General features: G+C 36.2%; 2 protein-coding genes across 3 annotated transcripts; one reads left to right on the top strand and one right to left on the bottom strand.

The window, feature by feature from the left end:
- Positions 1 to 94: 94 nt before the first annotated feature.
- On the top strand, positions 95 to 5,362 carry Sh3px1 (sorting nexin 33-like protein SH3PX1). Its single transcript, XM_083046531.1, has 5 exons — positions 95 to 788; positions 984 to 1,173; positions 1,355 to 1,818; positions 1,901 to 2,596; positions 2,673 to 5,362. The coding sequence occupies exons 1-5, from the start codon at positions 774 to 776 to the stop codon at positions 2,922 to 2,924; spliced, it is 1,617 nt and encodes a 538-aa protein (XP_082902657.1). The 5' UTR covers positions 95 to 773; the 3' UTR covers positions 2,925 to 5,362.
- A 4,364-nt stretch (positions 5,363 to 9,726) lies between these two features.
- Positions 9,727 to 21,571, bottom strand: Camki (Calcium/calmodulin-dependent protein kinase I). Of its 2 annotated transcripts, XM_083046623.1 has the most exons (9): positions 21,281 to 21,571; positions 17,230 to 17,364; positions 15,481 to 15,552; positions 11,580 to 11,654; positions 11,179 to 11,441; positions 10,929 to 11,069; positions 10,472 to 10,598; positions 10,166 to 10,253; positions 9,727 to 10,077 (listed from the first exon to the last, which is right to left on the bottom strand). In XM_083046623.1, the coding sequence occupies exons 1-9, from the start codon at positions 21,388 to 21,390 to the stop codon at positions 9,865 to 9,867; spliced, it is 1,224 nt and encodes a 407-aa protein (XP_082902749.1). In that variant the 5' UTR covers positions 21,391 to 21,571; the 3' UTR covers positions 9,727 to 9,864. The 2 variants fall into 2 exon arrangements, with proteins under 2 accessions (XP_082902749.1, XP_082902761.1); XM_083046635.1 differs by lacking the exon at positions 15,481 to 15,552.
- Between the last annotated feature and the right edge of the window lie 465 nt (positions 21,572 to 22,036).

Raw genomic sequence — 22,036 nt, 5'->3', positions numbered from 1 at the left:
AAGCAGTGGTATCAACGCAGAGTACTCGCATCTTGCACTTTTCGTCATCCGCGGCCGAGTGGCCGCGTACAGTATCGGACAAAAGTGAAGTTTCGAGAGAAGTTTCGCGCTCCGCGTTGGCGGCCGAGGAAGGAGGCGGATCCGCAGATCTGCCGGTTCTCGATTTCGGGGGCCGAGGGTCGCCGTGCGAATATATCTCTTACCGTCAAACGTGAAATCGTCATCATGTTTACTCAGTTGCGATCTGTTTATCGCCCACGGTCCGTCTCGGATGTCGCGTCGACGGAGAAGACGAGTTCGTGATAGCGGTGAAAGAAGCAAAACGAGATTCGTATCTCTCTTTAACTGCACCTCGTTATTACACCCTCCGTACTTGAAAACATCTGTTCGGAACGAGATAGATGTGAGAAAAAGAGGCGAAACGAGAGCGCAGCCGATAGAATCGGATCTGTAGGTTTTTAACAGATGAGAAGGAAGGAAGAGAGAGAGAGAGACAAATTGCGAAGACGTGGAATATAGAAGGTGCGATTAGGAGGAACGAGCTCTCTCGACGTACAGTCCGTTCCAGTTTCATCACTCGTGGCATTAGTTGTTCCACTACACGAGCAACAAGCGGCAAGCAGCCTCTCGAGGTGCAGCAAAGTCGCGAGCGCGCAAATGTCAGATGTGTCATGACGGCAGCGAGACGAGAGTAGGAATGTGACGGGGCGCAATTCGGCGGCATTTAAATTCTCACGGCAGAGGGATCGAAGTCTCGCTAGGAATCGTGCGCGATGGAAGGCCAACAGGTACGATAAATCCGCATCCGGCGTGCTCGAGAATCGCGCCGCCCCGAGTTCGATCAACCCGATCGTCGTGACTCATTCTATTAGCAAGCGGAGCAATTCCTCTGTTTCCATTGTGTCCCGCGCGAAAATCCGTTTGGTCTTCAGTTCTCTCTGATTTGTTTTCTCTTCTTTTGTTTTTAATTCTCTTTTTTGCAGGTAAGAGCCCTGTACGACTTCACGGGCGAGTCGGGAACGGCAGAATTGTCTATCACTGCTGGTGAGGTTCTCACTGTCATGCGAGACAATGTGGGAGATGGCTGGTGCGAGGGATTTAATCAGAGCGGACAATCAGGCTTGTTTCCAGCTGCGTACGTTCAAGTGGTCGAACAAACTGCGGTCCCTTCCAGTACATATTTTTATTTATATAGATTAAATATATTTATCATGTGTTTTGATTAATTAAGTATCTCAAGTATCATGATACAATTATCTCTGTGACGAGAGATGACAGATAAGCTACTTCTTTTTGAAAAATTATTATAATATTGTTGATCTTGATTTAAATGTGAATTATTACATATATACAGATACTATGACATTGTCTCAGCAAAGCTCTGGGGATTATTGGGACGATGATTGGGACGATGATTCCGAAGTTGGACAAACACAGGCTTACGTACCACCTACGCAGCAGCAGCAGCAGCAATCACAAATTATACAACTGCCACAGCAGAATAATGCCAACGACTATGGCGATCAAGTATCGATGCATACTATACATTCTGTGATACCAGATAGGCCTATACCCAATGTACCAAAGAAAAATAACAAATTTTCTACGTTGATCAAGTCGGGGGAAGATAATTTTCTGATGGGCACTCGAATAGTAACTGTCCCTGAAAGCGAAAAGATTTTTATAGAGGAGGCCGAAGTTGGCCGATACACGTGGGTGTCAACTGGGGAGCCTTACAATTGCGTTGTTACATCGCCAAAAAAGGAATCCAAGTTGAAGGGTCTCAAGAGTTTCATCGTTTACCAGCTAACTCCTACGGTAAAAAGAAATTTTGCATCTTCTTTCTTGCATTCCATTAAGAGTGTAAGACTTTCTTTCTAATATTTTATTTAAATTGTAGTTCAACAATATACAAGTCTCGAGAAGATACAAGCACTTTGATTGGCTACACGAGCGTTTAGAGGAAAAGTATTGCTTCATTCCGATCCCACCCCTGCCCGACAAACAGATATCCGGGCGCTACGAGAATGCGTTCATCGAGCATCGACGTACGCAGCTGCAGGAGTTTGTCGATTACGTCTGTCGGCATCCCGTTCTGTCGCGTAGTCGTGTTTGGGAACACTTTATTACCTGTACGGACGAAAAACGGTGGAAGGCGGGGAAACGACAAGCGGAGAAAGACGAGCTGCTAGGTGTGAATTACTTCAACGCTATCCAATGTCCGGACACGCCGTTGGATATCATAAAGATGGAGATTCAGATGGATGCCTTCGGTAGATTTATCAGCGGACTAGATCCGGTGGTCAAGAACTTTATGGCCACAGCGGTCGATCAGGCGAAGAAACACCAGGTACTGTACAAAAGAGAATTCCAAAAGATCGGCCAATCCTTCACTTCGCTCGGCCACGCTCTGGAGGCGGACGATAACGGTCGCGGAAAGTTGACGCGCGCGTTGAAGGCCACCGGCGACGCTTACAACGACATCGGCAAGCTGTACGAAGACCAGCCCAAGTTCGATTGGGAGCCATTAGCTGATAAGTTCCATATCTATCGCGGTATTATTAGCAATTTTCCGGACGTCATCAGCATTCATAAGGTATTTCGCGACGTCACATGTATAATTAAGCAGTCTAATTTGAACAGTAATTATACGCTGTGTCATTCTTCTATAGAGCGCCGTGCAAAAACGAAAGGATTGCGATCGACTGGTCAGCGAGCACAAGATGGAACCGCAGCAATTACGCGAGCTTTCTCATCGAACTGACGTGATAGCCCGTGCGCTGATCGCCGAGGAAACGTATTTTCAAACGGAACGCGAGGTACATATAAATACAGCTGTAAAAACACATCTCAGGGAACAAATCGCCTTCTATCAAAAAATAGTCGATAAACTACAGGAGGCGTTAAGTGCGTTTGAGGAATAAATCGTTCTTATAATACTCTATATGTATAATTGTCGCACAGTCTGCCTAAGTAATATAAAACATGTTCGCTCTAAGGCCGGTTAACATCATCGCTAACAGACAAGTATTCCGTGTACGATTACGACGATAAATATACCAAATGCACATAGTTTCCCAGTGAGATATGTACATACATTAAATATATATATTAATTACATCACAGCAGTCGAATAGCTGAACTAGATAACAGTTAATGTCGAAACTGCTATACATCGTTAAGTATTACATTTGTAAAGTGATCATCTTAAAAATGATTTGAATTGATATATAGTTACGCAATAATCATGCAATAATTGATATATTACGACCAATTGTAATAATACATTTTGCTTTGATATTAATTCTAACGTTGCGTTCACTATGTCTCAAAGTATAATATTTATCCATTTCATTAATTTTTTTTTATGAATTTTTCTCACAGTGGAACGTTATATTGTAGCGATATTATCATGTATATATACAAATTTTACACAATCTATATCTGTTTTTTATTGTAAATGTTGATCGGGAAGCATGTGTTTTGTAATGTGAATTGTCATAGGTGTAATAATATTTTGTAACTAGAAGCATTCATATCTATGTGTGTTGGGTAATATTAAAAATTGATAATTATGTCGATTGATCTTGCGTGGAACAATTAGTGAATTGAATATTGAGATTTTTTATAATCTTCTATATTAATACTCGTGTTATCATTTTTAAAACAAAATCAAAATCGAAAATTTATATATAAGCTATATTGAATGCTTTAATTATAATATAAAAAGATTACAATTATTTAACGAGCAGCTAAATATAGAATGTTATTTTGAAATTTTGCTTTGTAAGATTTTTAAGAGTATTTGTCAAACGATGTGGATTATTTTCCTCTGCGGAATATGAAAATTACTTATTCTATCGCAGCGAGGATTATATAAAGTTGTTTGGCGCATATATCATGAAGGGAGAGAAAGATCAATTATATCTGCGCGTAATGTCTTTCTATGGAGTGTTCAAAAGGCAGTCATTGTACGCGTAGATCTAATAAAACGCATTATTATTTGTATAATTGTCACACACGAATCTATACATCTTTTAGTATAAGAAGCATGCGTAATAACGCGATAGTGTGAAAAATAACAAATTGCAAGATACGCTACATTCTTGTTATCGCATTTAAATATATTGTACAAAGAGCTAATGTATATATACATATACATATTAAACATATAGGCACATATGTATATAAATCGACATACCTATAGCTAGGTTTATATGCAGAAATTATTGTTTATTAACGTAAATTGATAAACACGAGAAAAGTGTTAATTTAATAATAATGAAATATTACTGCGATCCTTTGTCGATTCATTTTATTCGTTTACTGCTTTGAATTTACAATCACAAATTTACGCCAGGATCCATTTAATATTCATCGGCGAGAAATATGTAATTAATTAATTAATTCGCCGATATGTGTTTGTCTCGAAAAATCATTAAAATTAAATTATTATAGGGAAATATATTTCGGCAAGATAGTAAGCTAAAGCAAGAGATAAAACTGAAATATATCGAACGAACCGAAGAATCGGTTTCGTTCTCTTTTTGGAAAGGAAATTCTAATAAACGACCATTGAGTCAAGAATTTTAAATATCATTTATTATTTTATCACATTCTCAATTAACTACCATATAAACAATGTTCATACCGTTTCCTATCATTGCCACGCCGCCTTCTCTCGTCAATTCAATTCAATTTTATTAACAAAATATCTCTTGGTGTATCACGAACTTATTACGCTTCTACTACTGTGATCTTTTTTTTTTTCTTTCAATCGCGGTGTATAATATTATCTGTATATACAAATATATAGATCAAAGGAAATTCACAAAGATTTCGATCGTCATGGGAGTAGAATCATTTGTGCTTGCCGATGACCCGAGTACAAGATAGCGTGAAAGATTAAAGTCGTATACAAAATAAAAGAACAAACGAGAAATAACAATAACTAACTATTGTCCCAAGTTCATTCGGTGGTGGAGAAGATAGCGCGCGCGCGGAGACAGTCTTTCTCTAAAAAGTACTTCACGTGTATATATTGTATGTATGCGACAACACTTTTTTTTTTCCTCTAATTACATAAGCAATTCGCGTACAAAAAATAGCGCTCTTGTGCAACCACATGATCACGCACATAATCGACAACTGAATAAGTCACACAAATATAGGACAAATCGTTCATTACTATACATTTTAATACGCCGCGTTCGCTGTAATCTGTAATACTCTCTTATGTCTATCTCAAAGTATGCATTCGTCGATCCTTCGTAAGGCCAATCATTCTTAAAAAAAAAAATTGCTCCACATCCAACGAAAGAAAAAATCAGTAAAGAAGAATAAAATATTTTTAAGTAACACATTTTGAATAATATTCATCAAAATAGGATTTTTCCTCTTTCTCTCTCTCTCTCTCTCTCTCGCATCCCATTTTACACGCTTCCTTTCAGACATAGGCCGCAATATATGTATGTAAAGAATGCTATGTTACATAGTTAAGCTTTCAAAGCTCGCCTGATAGGACATTATTGATATGCCGTTTAACATCGCCAGATCGAGCGAGTAATATATAACAAAGAGGTAATAAGCTCTGCGTGATCCAACATCGCCGAAAGGAGCATCGCAAACACATTGGCACATTTTAAACTATATATTTTTTTTTATCTTTATCCCGATTATATTCTTCAATGCGATCATTATATTGATTACAGTATAGAGAGCTCTTCTCTCTTTTTTTCTTCTATACTTTGTAACTTATATGTTTTGCGATAATATATAAGATCGGGGGGGGGGGGAGGGGGTAAAATTGTCTCGACGATTATTGAACTCGATACATTTTGCGTTTTCCTAGCGTAACGATCGCAAAAAGCCTTGTACAGTGAGAAAAATACAGGATAGGAAGATATTAGTACTCGATGTATGCAACCGCGTTAACGTTAGACAAGAAAACGCTCCGCTTCCTAGATAAAGTTCGAAAAATGTTTCGGTATAATATACAAACACGAATGATATACGCACGCAGATCAAAAGTGTCACAAAAGTCTTTTTCTTTTTTACAGTATTGTTTCGAGTGAAGAGAAAACTTTTGACACCGTGGTACATCACGCTACTTCTATCGTTTCCCTTTCTCGTTCTATGCACAGTCTAGCCTTTACAATATTTTTTTGTTTCTTTAAATAAGACTGCGCTAACAATTTGTTCTCGTCGCTATTTAGGATCATCTTATCTTTACATCACATTTACAGTATTCCTGCCGATATGTGTTTGTTCATATGTGTGTGTATGTGTGTGGCACGGTATTCTGAATAATATACAAGCTAAAGCTCCGAGATTAAAGATCTCTCCTTTTTTTTTTTTAGAATTTTTATCGCAGAGCCGTCACACAACATGCGTGTCTATTATAGCGTTAAAATGAATTGTTTTCTAGCGAATCTCTCTTATTAGATGACATGATGTTGATCACACGCGGAGCACTTTAGCATCGGGATCGAAAGAGAACGCAGGTGATACGCTCGAAGGGAACTACTACTGCAATAATGGTTACACTGAGATTAATGTAGAATTTTACAATTCTCTACAAATCTATTATTTGTATTAATGAGAAAAATACGTACAGCGTGTGTGTGTGTATATATGTACACGACAATCTTCGATTCTTTATTTATATCCTTATTCGTTACAAGAAATTACGGAGCAATCTGTACGTATATTTCTTACGCATTAATACTTGAGCGCTTTAAGTATCTACAAGCTTCGATAAAAAAAACACATTATTTCGCAACACAGATATATGTATATATATAGATTTATTCGAACACGTTCTGTGATATATATAAGCACCTACTAAAGTCTCTACTAATGGCACGTATGATAATGTACCATCATCATGTCATCCAAGGCACTTCATTAGTCAATTTACACAATGAAAGACATCAATAATAGTTCAGTTGGATTAGCGTACTTGGACAAGCGTATAATCAACGGTGATTAATTAACGGTAATTTTCATATATATACTGTTATATCGCTCATTCATTGCACCGCCGGATCAATATTATTCTATGGCCGTAGAAGTGGAGAGTGTTTTCCGTTGTTATCGGAGTTTAGGGCTGCGATCGAGAACATGAAACTCATGAGATGCGAGATCAAAATACTTAAAATTTACTCGGACCGCTCTAAATTGTTCTCCTTACAAAAAATAAAAAAAAGCAAGCTACGCTCGCAACGCTAAGGTCTTACGAATGGCTAATTGGACGAAATTTACTGCTAGAGAGCGATGTTCTCCAACGCATCCCCAAAGATAAGATCATCATCGAGATTCAGCTTTCTTTTTTTCTATAATTCTCTACGATATAATTCTCTTACATCGAAAAGTGCCCGCTGTACGGACGGATGCCTAATATGATAATGCAAAGAGATTATATATAGTTTAATTTCGAGAGAAAGAGTGAATACACACTATAACAACAGGGATATCTGTTCCATAAAATGCAATTAGCATGTTTTTCTTTTCTTTACATTGTTTGGTGCTCGAATCTTTTTTTTTTTTTTTACAAGAGTCATGTGTATTCCGAGTATTTCTATTTTCATAACTGTGAAACACGGAAAAGCGTTAGTCGGTCTTTTTTTATTGATATATAGATATGTTTTGCAAAGGATATTTTAGCTTCGCGATTAATCAACGGTTTACATTACATGATATTTGTCCCAGTTTATCAAACTGGCTTATAATAATCCATTCGAGCAACAATTTTGGTAAAACATGGAGCATTCAAAAGGTGTATTTTGATTAAGACGTGATTTACAATGCTCAGTTCATTTTATAGTTTAATCGTGACGGTACGAAACTCATCATCCCGAATTACAATTGTACATTTTTATTTCTCGCACAAAAGAGATTTATATAAACTTTTATCAACGTTGCGCATAAAAATAATGAAGATGCAATAAACAGATCATAAGTCAGATCATTTAAATAATATTCTCTTTCTCATTAATTAATCTGATTTTAAGCAATGATAAAATAATATAGGCGTAAAAATTATTAGCTACTATGTTACCGTGTAGCGATTCATATATATGGCACACGTTCCAATTGTTAAAAATAACATTACTATTTTTTCTTTACTATATATATATACATGGCATTTTCAAAAAAGAATTTATGTGATATATATATATATATATATACATATATATACATATATATATATATATATATATATATATATATATACACATATATTTCTTTTAAAACATCACACAAATTGAGACAGAGTAAAGTAACAAAGTAATGTAACATGTCTTTACATGTAGGAAATAATTATACAATCGCTATGACAGTAACTTTGCAAGACTGTTCTTCATGTGTATATCTCTTAAAATCAGGCACGCAAGATAATCTATGTGAGTTTCAACGTGCATTTGTGCATTATGTACACCTTACCTATCCTATAGAAATAGAAGTGTAATATAGTGCGATATATTAGTAATATTAGCAGAATAATGTACATATACGTATTTAAGTGTCAAGCTAGATCAGAGGATCTTATTCACAGTGCAGATCCTATGTGTTAAATCTAGTGCAATATAGTAATATCGCTATGTATAGAAGAGTAGAAGAGAGAGAAAAGTATATATATGTATATATATATATGTATATAGGATAGTACAAGTTTTTGTTGTGCAAACATTTATAAATAAGGGTTTGTCTCAATCATATTAAAAAATAAAGTGTAGAAATAAAATGCGTCAATAAAAAAGGAAAAAAAAGAGAGAGAGAGAAGGAAACAGATCTATGTCTCTGTGCACTAAGCGACCTCTCGATATATCGTCTGCGGTTTCTTTGGATAAGATTTTCGTGAATCACCCGGAAGAAGTAAACTGTGACTTGTGTATGTAAATAGATAACGAATCATTCTCTATCAAATCTCTTTGAGGTGTATATTACGGAGCGAGCGAGGATCGAATTATACGTAGGAACCGTAGTAGCTGGAATTTCTCTCGTATTTATCCGTGATCTAACAGTAACAAGGTCTCTATGCTGCACAGAATTTGTATCAAACAGCCGCGCTACTTATTACACCGAATCTTTTTATAAAATATAAAAACTTGTCGTTGTACTGTCTGTTCGCGTAAATGTATATATTTGTATATATGTATATACGTCACGTTATATAATAGAGCGGACTCGATCTAACAAAGTGATCGCGCGGATATATGATCGCGGTACGCAAAGTCTTCAAGTCTTGTACCTTTAGAGAGATGCGACCGCCTTTTTATCCTGATCAGATCGACGCGAAAAGTATATCTGCAAACTGCTACGCGACCTACTGCTTATATGCGCGTATACAACACAGGAAACATCGTAAATGATAATAATAAAGCCTAAGCGAAAGTAACTGCCGTAACTGCCGTAGAAGTAGGTACGAGAGTCGTATTGTATCGCATGGGCCCGCCAAAGCGAATTGTAATTTACGCCTTTCGATGTCGATTGTGTCTCTTCATTTATGTGTGCATATGTGTATGTGTGTGTATCATCGACGCAAAGCACAAATTGGCTCTATAATCTATCCCCGTCGCTCCTGTAGTTTGAATGCGACCCGGGTCTTTCGCGTGCGCGAGACTTTACCTGGATTCTTCGATTCTTCTTATGCTTCCGTTGGTTCCCAAGCGTCGCGACACATTGTCCCGGAAATAGAATGGACAGAAAGAGAGAGCGGTGCGTCGTGTGCTGCCCCACAGCTTGAAGCGTTTGTTGCGCATATATAATATAGCGTCGGCGGCGAAACGATCGGCGGGAGTAAATCGGAATGGCGTGAGAAGTGAGATTCGTAAACGTCAGCAGACGCTTGGCCGGTCTGCTTCAGTTGCTGAGGTGGCTCGAAGGTAGCGGCCCCGTGTGCTGGTTGTAGCTGATTTGCGATTGATCTCGATATTGCACGGGGTTGCCGCTGGAAGGGCCGATCGAACCCGTGCCCTCTTGCACCTGCTGCTGCTGCTGTTGCTGCTGCTGGCCGCTGCTGTTTAGCGCCATCCGTTGCATCTGCCGTATGACCGTGGCCGCGATATACGCTTGCTGCAACATGAATGATACAAATGGAAGAGAGATGCTTTCTAAGACAAGCGGACGATTAATCATGCTGATATTGATCGGCGATACTAACCTTCCACCTCGATTTGGCAAAGTTCTTTTTAAGTTGTTCTGATACAGTACCGTGAATGTTCTTATTGCTAGCCGCGTTGCCGGAAATCCTGAAAACGTCAAGGTCAAGCAATTACATTGTGTTCATCATTATTATCTCACTTGGTTCTTTTATGAACAAATCACATTTTCCTTATTAGCGTAATTTTCAACTATTGAAATGACAAGTCGGTAATTTGGTTAAAAAATTCAAGTACAATAGATATAAATATGTAAATATGAACCCTTTCAATAATTCTCATCGCAATAAAACTGTAAAAATCCTTACCAAGGATGTGCAAGGGCCTGCTTGCAAGTGTAACGTTCCTCAACGTTGACGCACATCAGCTTTCGAATGAAATCCTTCGCGGAATCACTGATGTCGTCCCAGTACGGTGAATCGAATTCAAATTCACCTACAACAATCTGATTAGCTCTTTGCTATAGAGAGTATACATAATTTATTTATGATTATATCAACGCACTCGCATCACCTGATATTTATCGATCGAAAAATTCGCGGAAAATAATATTCCAAACTGAGCAAATGCGCAAAAATTGTCATGTCCAAAGGTCGGAGTGTTCAAAATGCTATCACGCGCTATTGTACTTTTTCATCTCAAGACATAATCTCAGATCGCGAAATGTATTCCTTACTTCAGAAAAGAATAGCTAGCAAATATTCGCGATAAAAGTAAAACGGCTAGATCTCTTTGTACCTAGAGAGAAAGTTTATTCCATTATACCTTTGAGAATTTGCGCGAATAGATTGGCATCGTTCTCGTCGTAGAACGGAGGATAACCGCAGAGGAGGATGTACGAGATGACACCTATGCTCCAAACGTCCACCGCTTTGCCATACGGTTTCTGCGCGAGAACCTCGGGTGCTGCGGATCATAGCGTTTGATCATCGACGCTTGAAATCCCCATTTTTCTCTCTCTCTTGTTTCTTATTTATTTATTTATTTTTTTATCTTCTCTTTGTCGAAAACTCACCGACGTATCCCGGTGTGCCGCATGCGGTCGCCATAATCCCGGAATCTTCCATCTTCGATAGGCCGAAATCGCTGATCATGATCTTGCTCTCCTCGTCCGGGCTATAATACAGAAGATTCTCGGGCTTGAGGTCTCTATGTACGACACCTTGCTCGTGCATGTAGTCGACCGCCTCGAGCACCTGCCTCATTAAGCCGGACGCATCTTTCTCCGTGTACGAACCCTTCTCGACGATTCTGTCGAACAGCTCACCACCGGTGACCCTGCGATATATATTTGCATTTGTTAAACATTTTCGAATTTGTTGAATTTAATCTTATTAGTCGTGTCGAAGAGAGAGAGAGAGAGAGAGAGAGAGAGAGAGAGAGAGAGAGAGAGAGAGAGAGTGATAAATTACTCACAGCTCCATAATTAGATAGACCTTGAACTTGTCCTCGAACGTCTCCAGCAATTGAACGATATTGGGATGAGTTAACCTGCGAACAACATCTCACGTTTTTTTTCCCCTCTATTTAGAGCGTAAAATGAGAATTAATTTAATGATTTTTTAAAATAATTTTTTTTTTGTACATATGTCGTGTATCATACTTAATTAATTGTGATTGTTAATCATCATTGTACGATCGTATATAAAACGTCGCTATATTTACTATTTACTCTCTCATTATTTACACGCGTTTCTCTCTCGAAAAGTTAAGAACACTTAGTTCAACAAAGTTAATCAGCGAACAAACACTTATCTTAAGAAAGCCGATACTCGAAGACTAATGATAAAGATCGAGAGATGTAATAATAAGAATCCGCAATCAGTTAATCGTAAATTAATCGGAAGGCAAAAACCAGTGTTCTCTGACAATTTATCATTAAATATCAAACTCTATTAGAAAGATATATTGATCCTTTTCCTTCCTCGATGTAAAACTACAATGTTACTTTAATTAAAAAAAAGTGTCGTATATTTCTTAATCCAAAAACTCTGATTGCAATCTAATATATATTTACGTCTTTTACTTATATAATTAACTTTTTTTATCTCAAATTCACGAAATAACGGAATCGCAATAAACTAATAAATAAATAACATTAAACAGCGATGCAAAATATTAGCCGAATGTTATAACTGCAGCTACGTAATACATTAATGAAAAAAAAAAAAACATGCTCCAAATATTCAGCTAAAGTTATGTTGTAGAGTTAGCACACACAGATTATTAATTAGATACAGACAATCACACATCTACGTAGAAAGAACTAATTATTTACAAAAGTATTGCTTATAGTTGGCGATAAAGCAATATATCTACGAAATATGTACAAGGGGGAATTCGAAAGATAAAAAAAAAATTAGCTACTATCTATTGCAATATATTATGAAAATGCATGAAAGAACATTGACGTAAAATAGCACGTCCATTAACATTTTTAATTTTTACTAAATGTAAAATATATGAAAAATATCTCTTTACAAATCGCTATTATCCCATAATAGCCTCATATCGCAACAGTAACCTTTGAGCTCTTTAAGCGCTTAACTCGGCGCTTATATTATTTTACATTATTTTCTCATCGAGTATACACACTTGCTTCATTATATATCTCTTGTACATATTTCACGTTACACTATCTTATGAGAAAATGTGTTCGTTAAGGCTCCTGGGTGCTCACCGCGGCCATATTGGATTGTGACGTCAGAGGCGAGAAAGCACACGCTGAAAATTCTTAGATGCCATTTTTTAATGAAAAGATATTTCGATTAAACAGCACTTCAGATGGCTTTAGCACACTCTTAAAAACCCCCGAAAACTATCCTTTTCCCTTTATAATCAATCAACATCTGTAAAATGATCGAGATATCAGACTTTGACATGCGGAATGACTGCGCATGTGCAAAGACCAGACGGACTGGGCTTCATAATATTACATTTTACAGCTGTTGATTGATTATAAAGGGGAAAGGATAGTTTTTGGGGTTTTTTAAGAGTGTGCTAAAGCCATTTGAAGTGCTGTTTCATCGAAATATTTTTTTATTTCGAAATGGCATCTAAGAAATTTTTGCGTGTGTTTTCTCGCCTCTGACGTCACGATTTCGACATGGTCGGAAAGGAGCCAGGAGCCTTAAACTAAGCTAGCTCTCGTTAAAAGCAGCATCATTTACAACGTGATCGATCAAATCTGTCGCATTTCAAATCACTAAGAACACTAGAGCAACATCATCGTGCGATCGCATGATTCAACACGTGGATATGTGCAAGTTTTTTTTTCCATCTTCACGAATAGAATATATGAATATTTACGTGTTATTATCTATTCTTTTCCATCGTACAAAAGAAAACGCGGCATTTTATCTATCGTGATCTATACTTTCTTACTCGATTTTATTAATACAATTATATCTGTGTGCAAAAATTAAGCATCATCCTTATATTTACAACGGTATCATTTAATAGAGATATGATTTAGTGATAAAAGCAAATAACAGCAATGTATAACATTTTTTTCATATCTACTAGTATGAAATTTACATGAATCATTTTCATAAATTATTTACACAATAATCACGGTAAGTTTCCGCAATTAATTTCTTGTAATTCTGTAACATCAAAACCGGTGAGAAAAATTTTTAATACGCAATATCTGATTGAAAAAAGAAATAGAGAAAGACGAACATGAATGCGTTTTTAAGCAAACAATATATTTCGCAGCTCCGATCATTCTTCTTTCACCAATAAGATTAAAAAAGTAGACGTACTTTATCTAATATAGCCATCTCTATATTCGTATAACGAATAAAAAGACATATTGAAATAAAAGAGACAGCGAAAAAAATTAACAATATTTTTCCGAATATAATAAAAATAAAGTAATTTCTAGAAAATGAAAATTAATAACAAATATCTAGATTAAATTCATAGATTAAAAGACGTAAAACATATATAAAACGTAGTTTAACATACAAGATGAAACATCTAAATAAATACGAGTATGTCACACTTTTTCCTCATTTGTTCTGCATATTATTAATCATCGAATGGAAAAAAATTATTATACATTATTTTTTCTATAAACAACGAAACGCACGAATCGATCGTTATTTATAAAACGTGGTATGATATGATTGTCTGTTTGCTGCAATCAGAAACTAATACATTTTTGTTTGCAGTTAGTATTTCATTACGTTATTTCTTTAAGAAACGCGTTTGATATATTATAAAAAAAAAATAACACAGTTTTGGATTCAAATTTAAGACAGCAGCATACATTCATACATTTTTATATCAAATCTTTTTCATCTCGTTATGTAACAAATTTACTGTAAAACGTATTGTAGAATATATCATAGAAATAAAAGATTTTTAAAGAGAAGCAAATCAAAATAAATTTCAAATACGTTTTCTTATGTATGCATGTGATATAAATGTTCTTTATGGATTGGCGGAAATATTAATGTCTATAGATTGAATATATCATTGTCAATGTCAATATTGTCGTTTCATTCTGAATGATTTTATCGAAATAGATGCTACGAAATAATTACATTACATCGATTGTTATCGCGCAAATCGGTTTCAATTCTGCGAGTAAAATTAATAATTATCTAAGGGCTGTCGTCGAATTTATTATCACAAATTTATATTTATGTGTTCTTGCTAAAAAAAAAAAGCTATCCACTTTACGTAATTACAAGCTTACGAAGAGATTGTACGATAAAAAGATAAAAACATACTTTTGCATGTCCCATTTTTTACGGACAATTTTACGAGAATAAGAATGTGTTGTCGCACAAAATGCTTTTACTCTAATAAAAACATTTCGATGGAGAAAGAGAGATAAACACTCTTCTCAGCAATATTTTTATTTTTCGTATAAAACAATCCATCAAAGGTGGGGTGTGCAAATGTATGTATTATAAATATATTGATCTTTTTGCTATATATCCACCGTAGTTTCTCGCTTAGCGAAAGGTGTGGCAAGTATCAAGGATACCAAAACTGTGTTGAACGGCTACGTTGTGACGAACGTGCACAGATCGTGCATCTTCGTGTATATTTATAACTATATATATATTTAATATATATATATTTATTATAATATATTTAATATATATTATATATATATTTAATATATATTATGTATATACATATATTTTATATATATATTTTTGTATATATATTTTATATATATGTGTGTAATTTAAATTGTAAAAATGTATGGCATATCTCGTCGAGAGTGATACAGAAGAATACTGAGAGCGGTTACAGGTACAGGTAGTTGGGGCCCGTGCTCTCTGGGGCCCACACTTACCATCTCTTTTCGCCACTACTATCCGACCTGAGCGATCCGCCACCACTCTGTGGTGTCACACTTTCACTGAACCTACGAAGTATAATAAAAAATACCATACACAATTACGTAATTATATAAATGTAAATATCGAGAGCTGATCGCGCATACTCGCGAAGTGCCAAGTTTGTGGTTCAATTTTGTTCCCCGACTCTTTAATTCTTTACATTGATAAACTTCCAGGGTTTTGTACCTAGTTCGATGGTATAAAATGGACTTTTTATAATTTAAATCTATATTGTGTGATATTGATTATAAATAGAGATGCGATAAAGTTGGAGAGTCTCGTTCGTCGTGAAAGATAAATACGTGGTAAGCGGATTGTGAAAATAGATATATATGTATATATGTATATTCGACATACACAAAGAATATATGTAATCGATGTCAGTCATTGAAATTCAATGTATGCATGCAGAGTCTTTTCTTTTTCTACAAAATTTAGAATACACAAAATTCAGTGTCACATTTATATTAATTGGATTCTGGACACAAGTTTTTTTACATCTACATTTTACATCTATTATTCAAATGAAAACATCAACTTTGTTAGTATAATGCATGTATTACGTACATGTTTTGCAGAGTTTCTTCGTGTTGATACTTGATTCGAGTGTATGTGTGTATCTGTGTATGCTTATTGTAACACCTTCTGCAGTGCTGATCGATAAATGATAATTTTATGATACAACAGAATTCTCGAGACCTTTTTTTTTACAATTTTCTTCTAATCGCTCTTGCGTGTCTTAATTCAGTCTTGTTATGTAAATCACAATAACATAGAATAAGAATAAAACGATAAAAAAGAGAGAGATAATTCAATGCTGATAAAAACATCGAAAAGTTTACCATCTCAACACATATATCCATAGCTAGTCATGTCAAAGATAACATTGTCAAAAAATACATGTATCCACGTGATAAAGGACAGAAGACTTTCGAGTTATATATGTGTGATGGAATATGTTTAACAGAGAGCAATATATAGCTTATATATATAATATATACGAGAGGCACATTATTTGCATACAACATTAAGGATAACAAGAGGACAGACGACAGCCATCAGAGCTTGCTGCAAATGCCACATCACAGCGGTTTTCTCGAAAAAGACTTTCCGAGACACATATGTTATATCGTGAGCTGGACAATATAACATCCATATACAAAATGTATATGTAGTCACAATAATACTGCTCGTATAAGTGAGAAAGCACAATTTGGTAGCAGCTCATAGATTAATGTTTCGTATTCCTACGTGATTCGTGTATGTATATAGAGAACAATTTAGGGTTCTCGAAACAACAATTTCGAGAAGCAAAAATCCGAAAAAACTCCGAATGACACTTTTTTTACACTTGCAACGTCACGGCAGATGAATTTGTCTGATATAATAGTACTATAGCTAAGAGAGCTATGAGGGAGAGGATATGATACTCGAGTTTATATAATTTTGACGAGAGGGGATGAAGCGATTGTTATATATATGTAAAGGGAAACATGCTTTATAAACTATATATATCGAAGTCGAGTCCAACGATATAATAGAGAGGACTGGTGTACTTAAATCAGCCAATTATCAATTTTTTTTTTCCGAATGCCTAATAAGTATTATAAGGAGCAACTATAAGAAACAAACAAAGAGTTACATTACTAGTAAAAATTGATCTACTGTATGTGTCCAGCTCTCGGAATCGCTCTGCTTCCTACCTTCGCAGGACTCTGATTTCGTTCTCTAACGAATCCTCCTTTCCCTTTAGCGCCTTCTTGTCGATTATCTTCACCGCAAACATTTGACCAGGCTTCTCTTTGCTCTCCGCTAGCCTTACCTCGGAAAAGGCACCCCTATGAACAAAAAGGAAAATGAGAAATATATTTAGACACATCGAAAGTAGATTTATTCTACAATTGGAGGCTGAATGTGACGTTTTTTTCTTTAAGGCTCCTGGGTGCTCACCGCGGCCATATTGGATTGTGACGTCAGAGGCGAGAAAGCACACGCTGAAAATTCTTAGATGCCATTTTTTAATGAAAAGATATTTCGATTAAACAGCACTTCAGATGGCTTTAGCACACTCTTAAAAAACCCCGAAAACTATCCTTTTCCCTTTATAATCAATCAACATCTGTAAAATGATCGACATATCAGACTTTGACATGCGGAATGACTGCGCATGTGCAAAGACCAGACGGACTGGGCTTCATAATATTACATTTTACAGCTGTTGATTGATTATAAAGGGGAAAGGATAGTTTACGGGGTTTTTTAAGAGTGTGCTAAAGCCATCTGAAGTGATGTTTCATCGAAATATTTTTTCATTTCGAAATGGCATCTAAGAAATTTTTGCGTGTGTTTTCTCGCCTCTGACGTCACGATTTCGACATGGTCGGCAAGGAGTCAGGAGCCTTAAGAAACTTTCTTTAAAAACTGTCGTTTTTCGTTCAATTATGTAAACTACATAACGTTTTTTTAATCTATATAGATCTATTGACGCAAGTTATCACCGGTTACAGTTGGTTATAGACCAGACTTTGGATATAATAATGTGAAGCTGCAAGTAATTAAAGTCTTCAATTATCATATGAAATACGATATAACAGATGCATCTTGAAACACATATAGAATGCATCAAAAGGCATGCATCCTATTATCCATATGTAACAGGAGGTCTTTTGTTCTACGTAAAATTTACGTTTTATTTTTCATGTCTCTTGATAAATAGAGATAAAAGAAAAATGTGAAGAAACGCGGAACAAAATATGATTTAAATTTAAGACACATCGTATAATGAGAATTTTTAGGAAAACAGACTCGTTTATATTTATTCTAAATAGGTAAAACTTGATTCAACGAAAATTTTTTTTACCTTTATCGTATCATTAAAAAATTTCCAATTCAACGCGCATTCAGTTTTAGAAACAAATTAATTTATTCATATCTATTTGCGAAAATTACGAACACATTTTAGTGCGTTCGATGTGTGTTCTCGGTTACTTAAATAATATTATATTGCAATGCATCGGCGATCTGTTACATAAACGGCACAATAATTCATTGACAAATAGCACTGATACATCTATTTATAGATATATATGTTTTGCGTTCTAGGCATATTTTTTTCAAAAGAAATACCGATAACGTGCACGTATGAACCGACGTAAGAGACTGATGACGAACATTGAACGCATTTTCTTTTCTTTTTTTTTCTTTTAACCGATCTAGTCAACAATCGCCAAGTTATTTAGATTTCGAAGAGCATTAAGCGACGAAAAATAAGGAACTGCTTTTTATTATTTATAATTATTTATTATTTATAATTATTTATTTATAATTTAATTTTTCAGCTCCAAACATATATAAAAAATAAAGATCGAATGCTGAAATTAAAAATATAAAAATAAAGATGTGTAATAATAGAAAAAAAAAAAAACAAAACAAAAAGATACAATTTTTTATCCGGCATACTTTTAAGATCTCATAAATCCGATGTAAATCGCGTATTTATGTATCAGAACTTCTGGTTGAAGGCATCAATTGTAAGAGAGCAATCTCGCAAAGTGTTATTACGCAAATGCATATACATTATATCTTAATACGATTTTACAATATGTGCACATCAAACGACGATATCTGAAGACACGTTTTTTTTTGCACGTAAAAAGGAGGGAAAAAAACAACTTGCTCGCTCGCGGAATATTCCGAAAAGAGCGATTCGTCACGAAAGAAACGTTGTTACTTCATGTCGACGACGAGAAACGAAAGAGAAAATCGCGGACACTTCCATTTATATATGCGATCCACTTAGCACTATTGCGTTTATACGCAAAAACGGAAAAAAAACTGGAAACTATATATATATATAGAAGGCCATAAAGAAAAGATGTGTCTATATATGTGTGTAGAATAAGTCCAAAAGTCATTCGGGACTTTGTTTCTTTTCAATCACCGGTATCTATATATGGTATCGATTCTTCGAGATCGATTGCTCTCTATATCGAAAATATATCGAAGCGAATTATTTTCCAATAAACGTCCGATTTTCATCATCTATTTAATTTTGCCCGCAATTAAGCGCTAAATAAAACTTATCTCTGCGAAAAACAAAAAAAACCCCAGTTAAAATTGATCGTAAAATGAGATTCTCTCAATTATTCGTCTATCCGAAGCTTGAATTCGCGAGGACTCGCTTTTTTTTAAATCTTTTTTTTACTGAAAAATATTGGAAGTGAAAGAGAGAAAGACAGAGATTTCTGACTCTCATTTCTCTATTCGGGAAAAAAATTCCTGATCGAGGAAGCTACGATTTAAAGGGACGCGCGGTTCGAGGATATTTTCTATATTCATACGAATTTCGTCGGATTTAGTGGGAATAGAAGATTATCCTGAAGGATCTCGCGAGATGCATATTAATATCGCGTTCCTGCAGCTGAAAGGAATAACTGTGAGATATCGAAGAGAGAGAGAGAGAGAGAGAGATATCGAAGAGAGAGAGAGAGAGAGAGAGAGAGAGAGATATCGAAGAGAGAGAGAGAGAGAGAGAGAGAGAGAGAGAGAGAGATATCGAAGAGAGAGAGAGAGAGAGAGAGAGAGAGAGAGAGAGAGAGAGAGAGAGAGAGAGAGAGAGAGAGAGAGAGAGAGAGAGAGAGAGAGAGAGAGAGACAGAGAGAGAGACAGGGAGAGAGACAGGGAGAACAATATATATTACCTCATCTCGCGCGCGTGAATTTTAAATAATAATCTCCACGGAATACGTTTGCAATCTTATACATCTTTCGCAAACAACAAAACATCTTTCATCTTTTTTCTCGCGCGATTCCTATTTAAAAAAAAAGAAGAAAAATTACTTTTCGAATATATCATCTGTTTCTGACGTTCTTACTTACAAAATGTACATGTTTCAACATTCTTCTCTCGATCGTTATTACGTAACGTATAATATAATCATAGGCAATCTGTTATAGAATCGAGGAGATGTCACACATATGACGCGTGGCAGCGAAAGTGTTAAGAGCTAAACGCTTAATCGATCTTGCACGGAATATGTAAACGTCGCATACACATTATGTTATAAATGCTTATATTTATTATTTCGCGTGATATCATATAAATCATTACAGTATATTTATTAGCGTAAAATCGTTGTACGAGAGCCGAGGCAGAGATGCGGTAAAAGAGTTGAAAAATAATGTTGATTTGTAAGAAAGTATAAAGTAAAAATCAGAGCTGATCCCGGAAAGAGTTTATCGTAAAGATGTGCAATATCAGAGAGATAGCGTCATTTATTACTTTTTTTATTATCTTTTTCTTATTCGGATAAAAAGAATGTCGCGCTTTAGTATATCCCTTGAATGTAGAGTGAAATCTAGAGAAATAAAAAAAAAATCACGTATTTTCCGGGATTAGAGATCTTTTCGAGATCTTCATCTGTCATTAAACTCTTTAATCTGCGGCGATGAGTGAAATAAGCAGCGATTAAGCCGGAAATTGAATATCCATTAGAGATTAAAGGGCTATCAAATTAATCGAACGAGAATCATGTTTTATCCACCGTGGCACCGTTAATCCGTTAAATTCCTCCGATAATCGTTAAGGACCTGTAGATAATTACTCCGACAATTGAATTTCCGTTAAGAATGTAGCTTGACGTTCGAGAGAGAAACATGTGTGCGTACGTCAAACGGAGAGGTGTTCCTCCAATTCCGCGATAATCCCTTTGACAATCGTGTCGTCGGATATAGAGAAGGTATGGATAACACTTACGTGCCCAACAGATCCTTCATGACGTACTTGTCCTCGACGGAGGGCGACCTGTCGTCCTTCCCGTCCTTCTTGATCTTCTTGTTCGTGTCCTTCTTGCCGAAGAGCGGCATCTTGTCCCCCGAACTCGCGCGCGCGCGCGCGTGTATGTATTTTATATATATATATATATATGAGCACAGTTGTGTATGTCTATACGCAACGATAGCCCTCACGTAAACGTGTATATCGGTCTCCCTATCTCGCGTACGTTCGGCGAATTAAAGCGTAAAACGCGCGACAAGTTGAAAAAATGAGCGTATTTTACGCGTATCCGAGATTGCCCGGAGAGGATGGAGACCTCCTCCTCGATCGTCGTCGTCCTCCGGCGCACTGGGAAGCTGGGACACCCAGTGGACGCGTCAAATCGTCATGTTCTCCCGACAACTTCGCAGGAGAAATCGTGAACCCGCGACCTTTCGGATCGCCCGCGATAGCCCGGTCCGCCGCTCCTCCCCCACGCTCAGCTGCTTGTTTCTCTGTCTCTCTTTCTCTCTCTCTCTATCTCTCTCTCTCTCTTCGCTCGTATATATCTTCACTCGCGACGCTCGCGTTTCTCGTCCGTTCGCTCTTCGACTATTCGGCTCGTACCGTCCGTAGCTTCTTTCAGCTACCGTTCACTACCACCACTATCACTATACCATCACTACCATCACTACCACCACTACCACCACTACCACTACTCGCGCAGAGTAGAGTCGTGCACGCGTCCTCGCGTTT

The sequence above is a fragment of the Prenolepis imparis genome, unplaced genomic scaffold (assembly GCF_030444845.1).
Source record: "Prenolepis imparis isolate NDT839.2.m4 unplaced genomic scaffold, iyPreImpa1.0 SCAF_1, whole genome shotgun sequence".
Taxonomy (NCBI): Eukaryota; Metazoa; Arthropoda; class Insecta; order Hymenoptera; family Formicidae; genus Prenolepis; species Prenolepis imparis.
The sequence above is the reverse complement of the archived record's forward strand: the minus strand, read 5'-3'. Positions and strand labels throughout refer to the sequence as shown.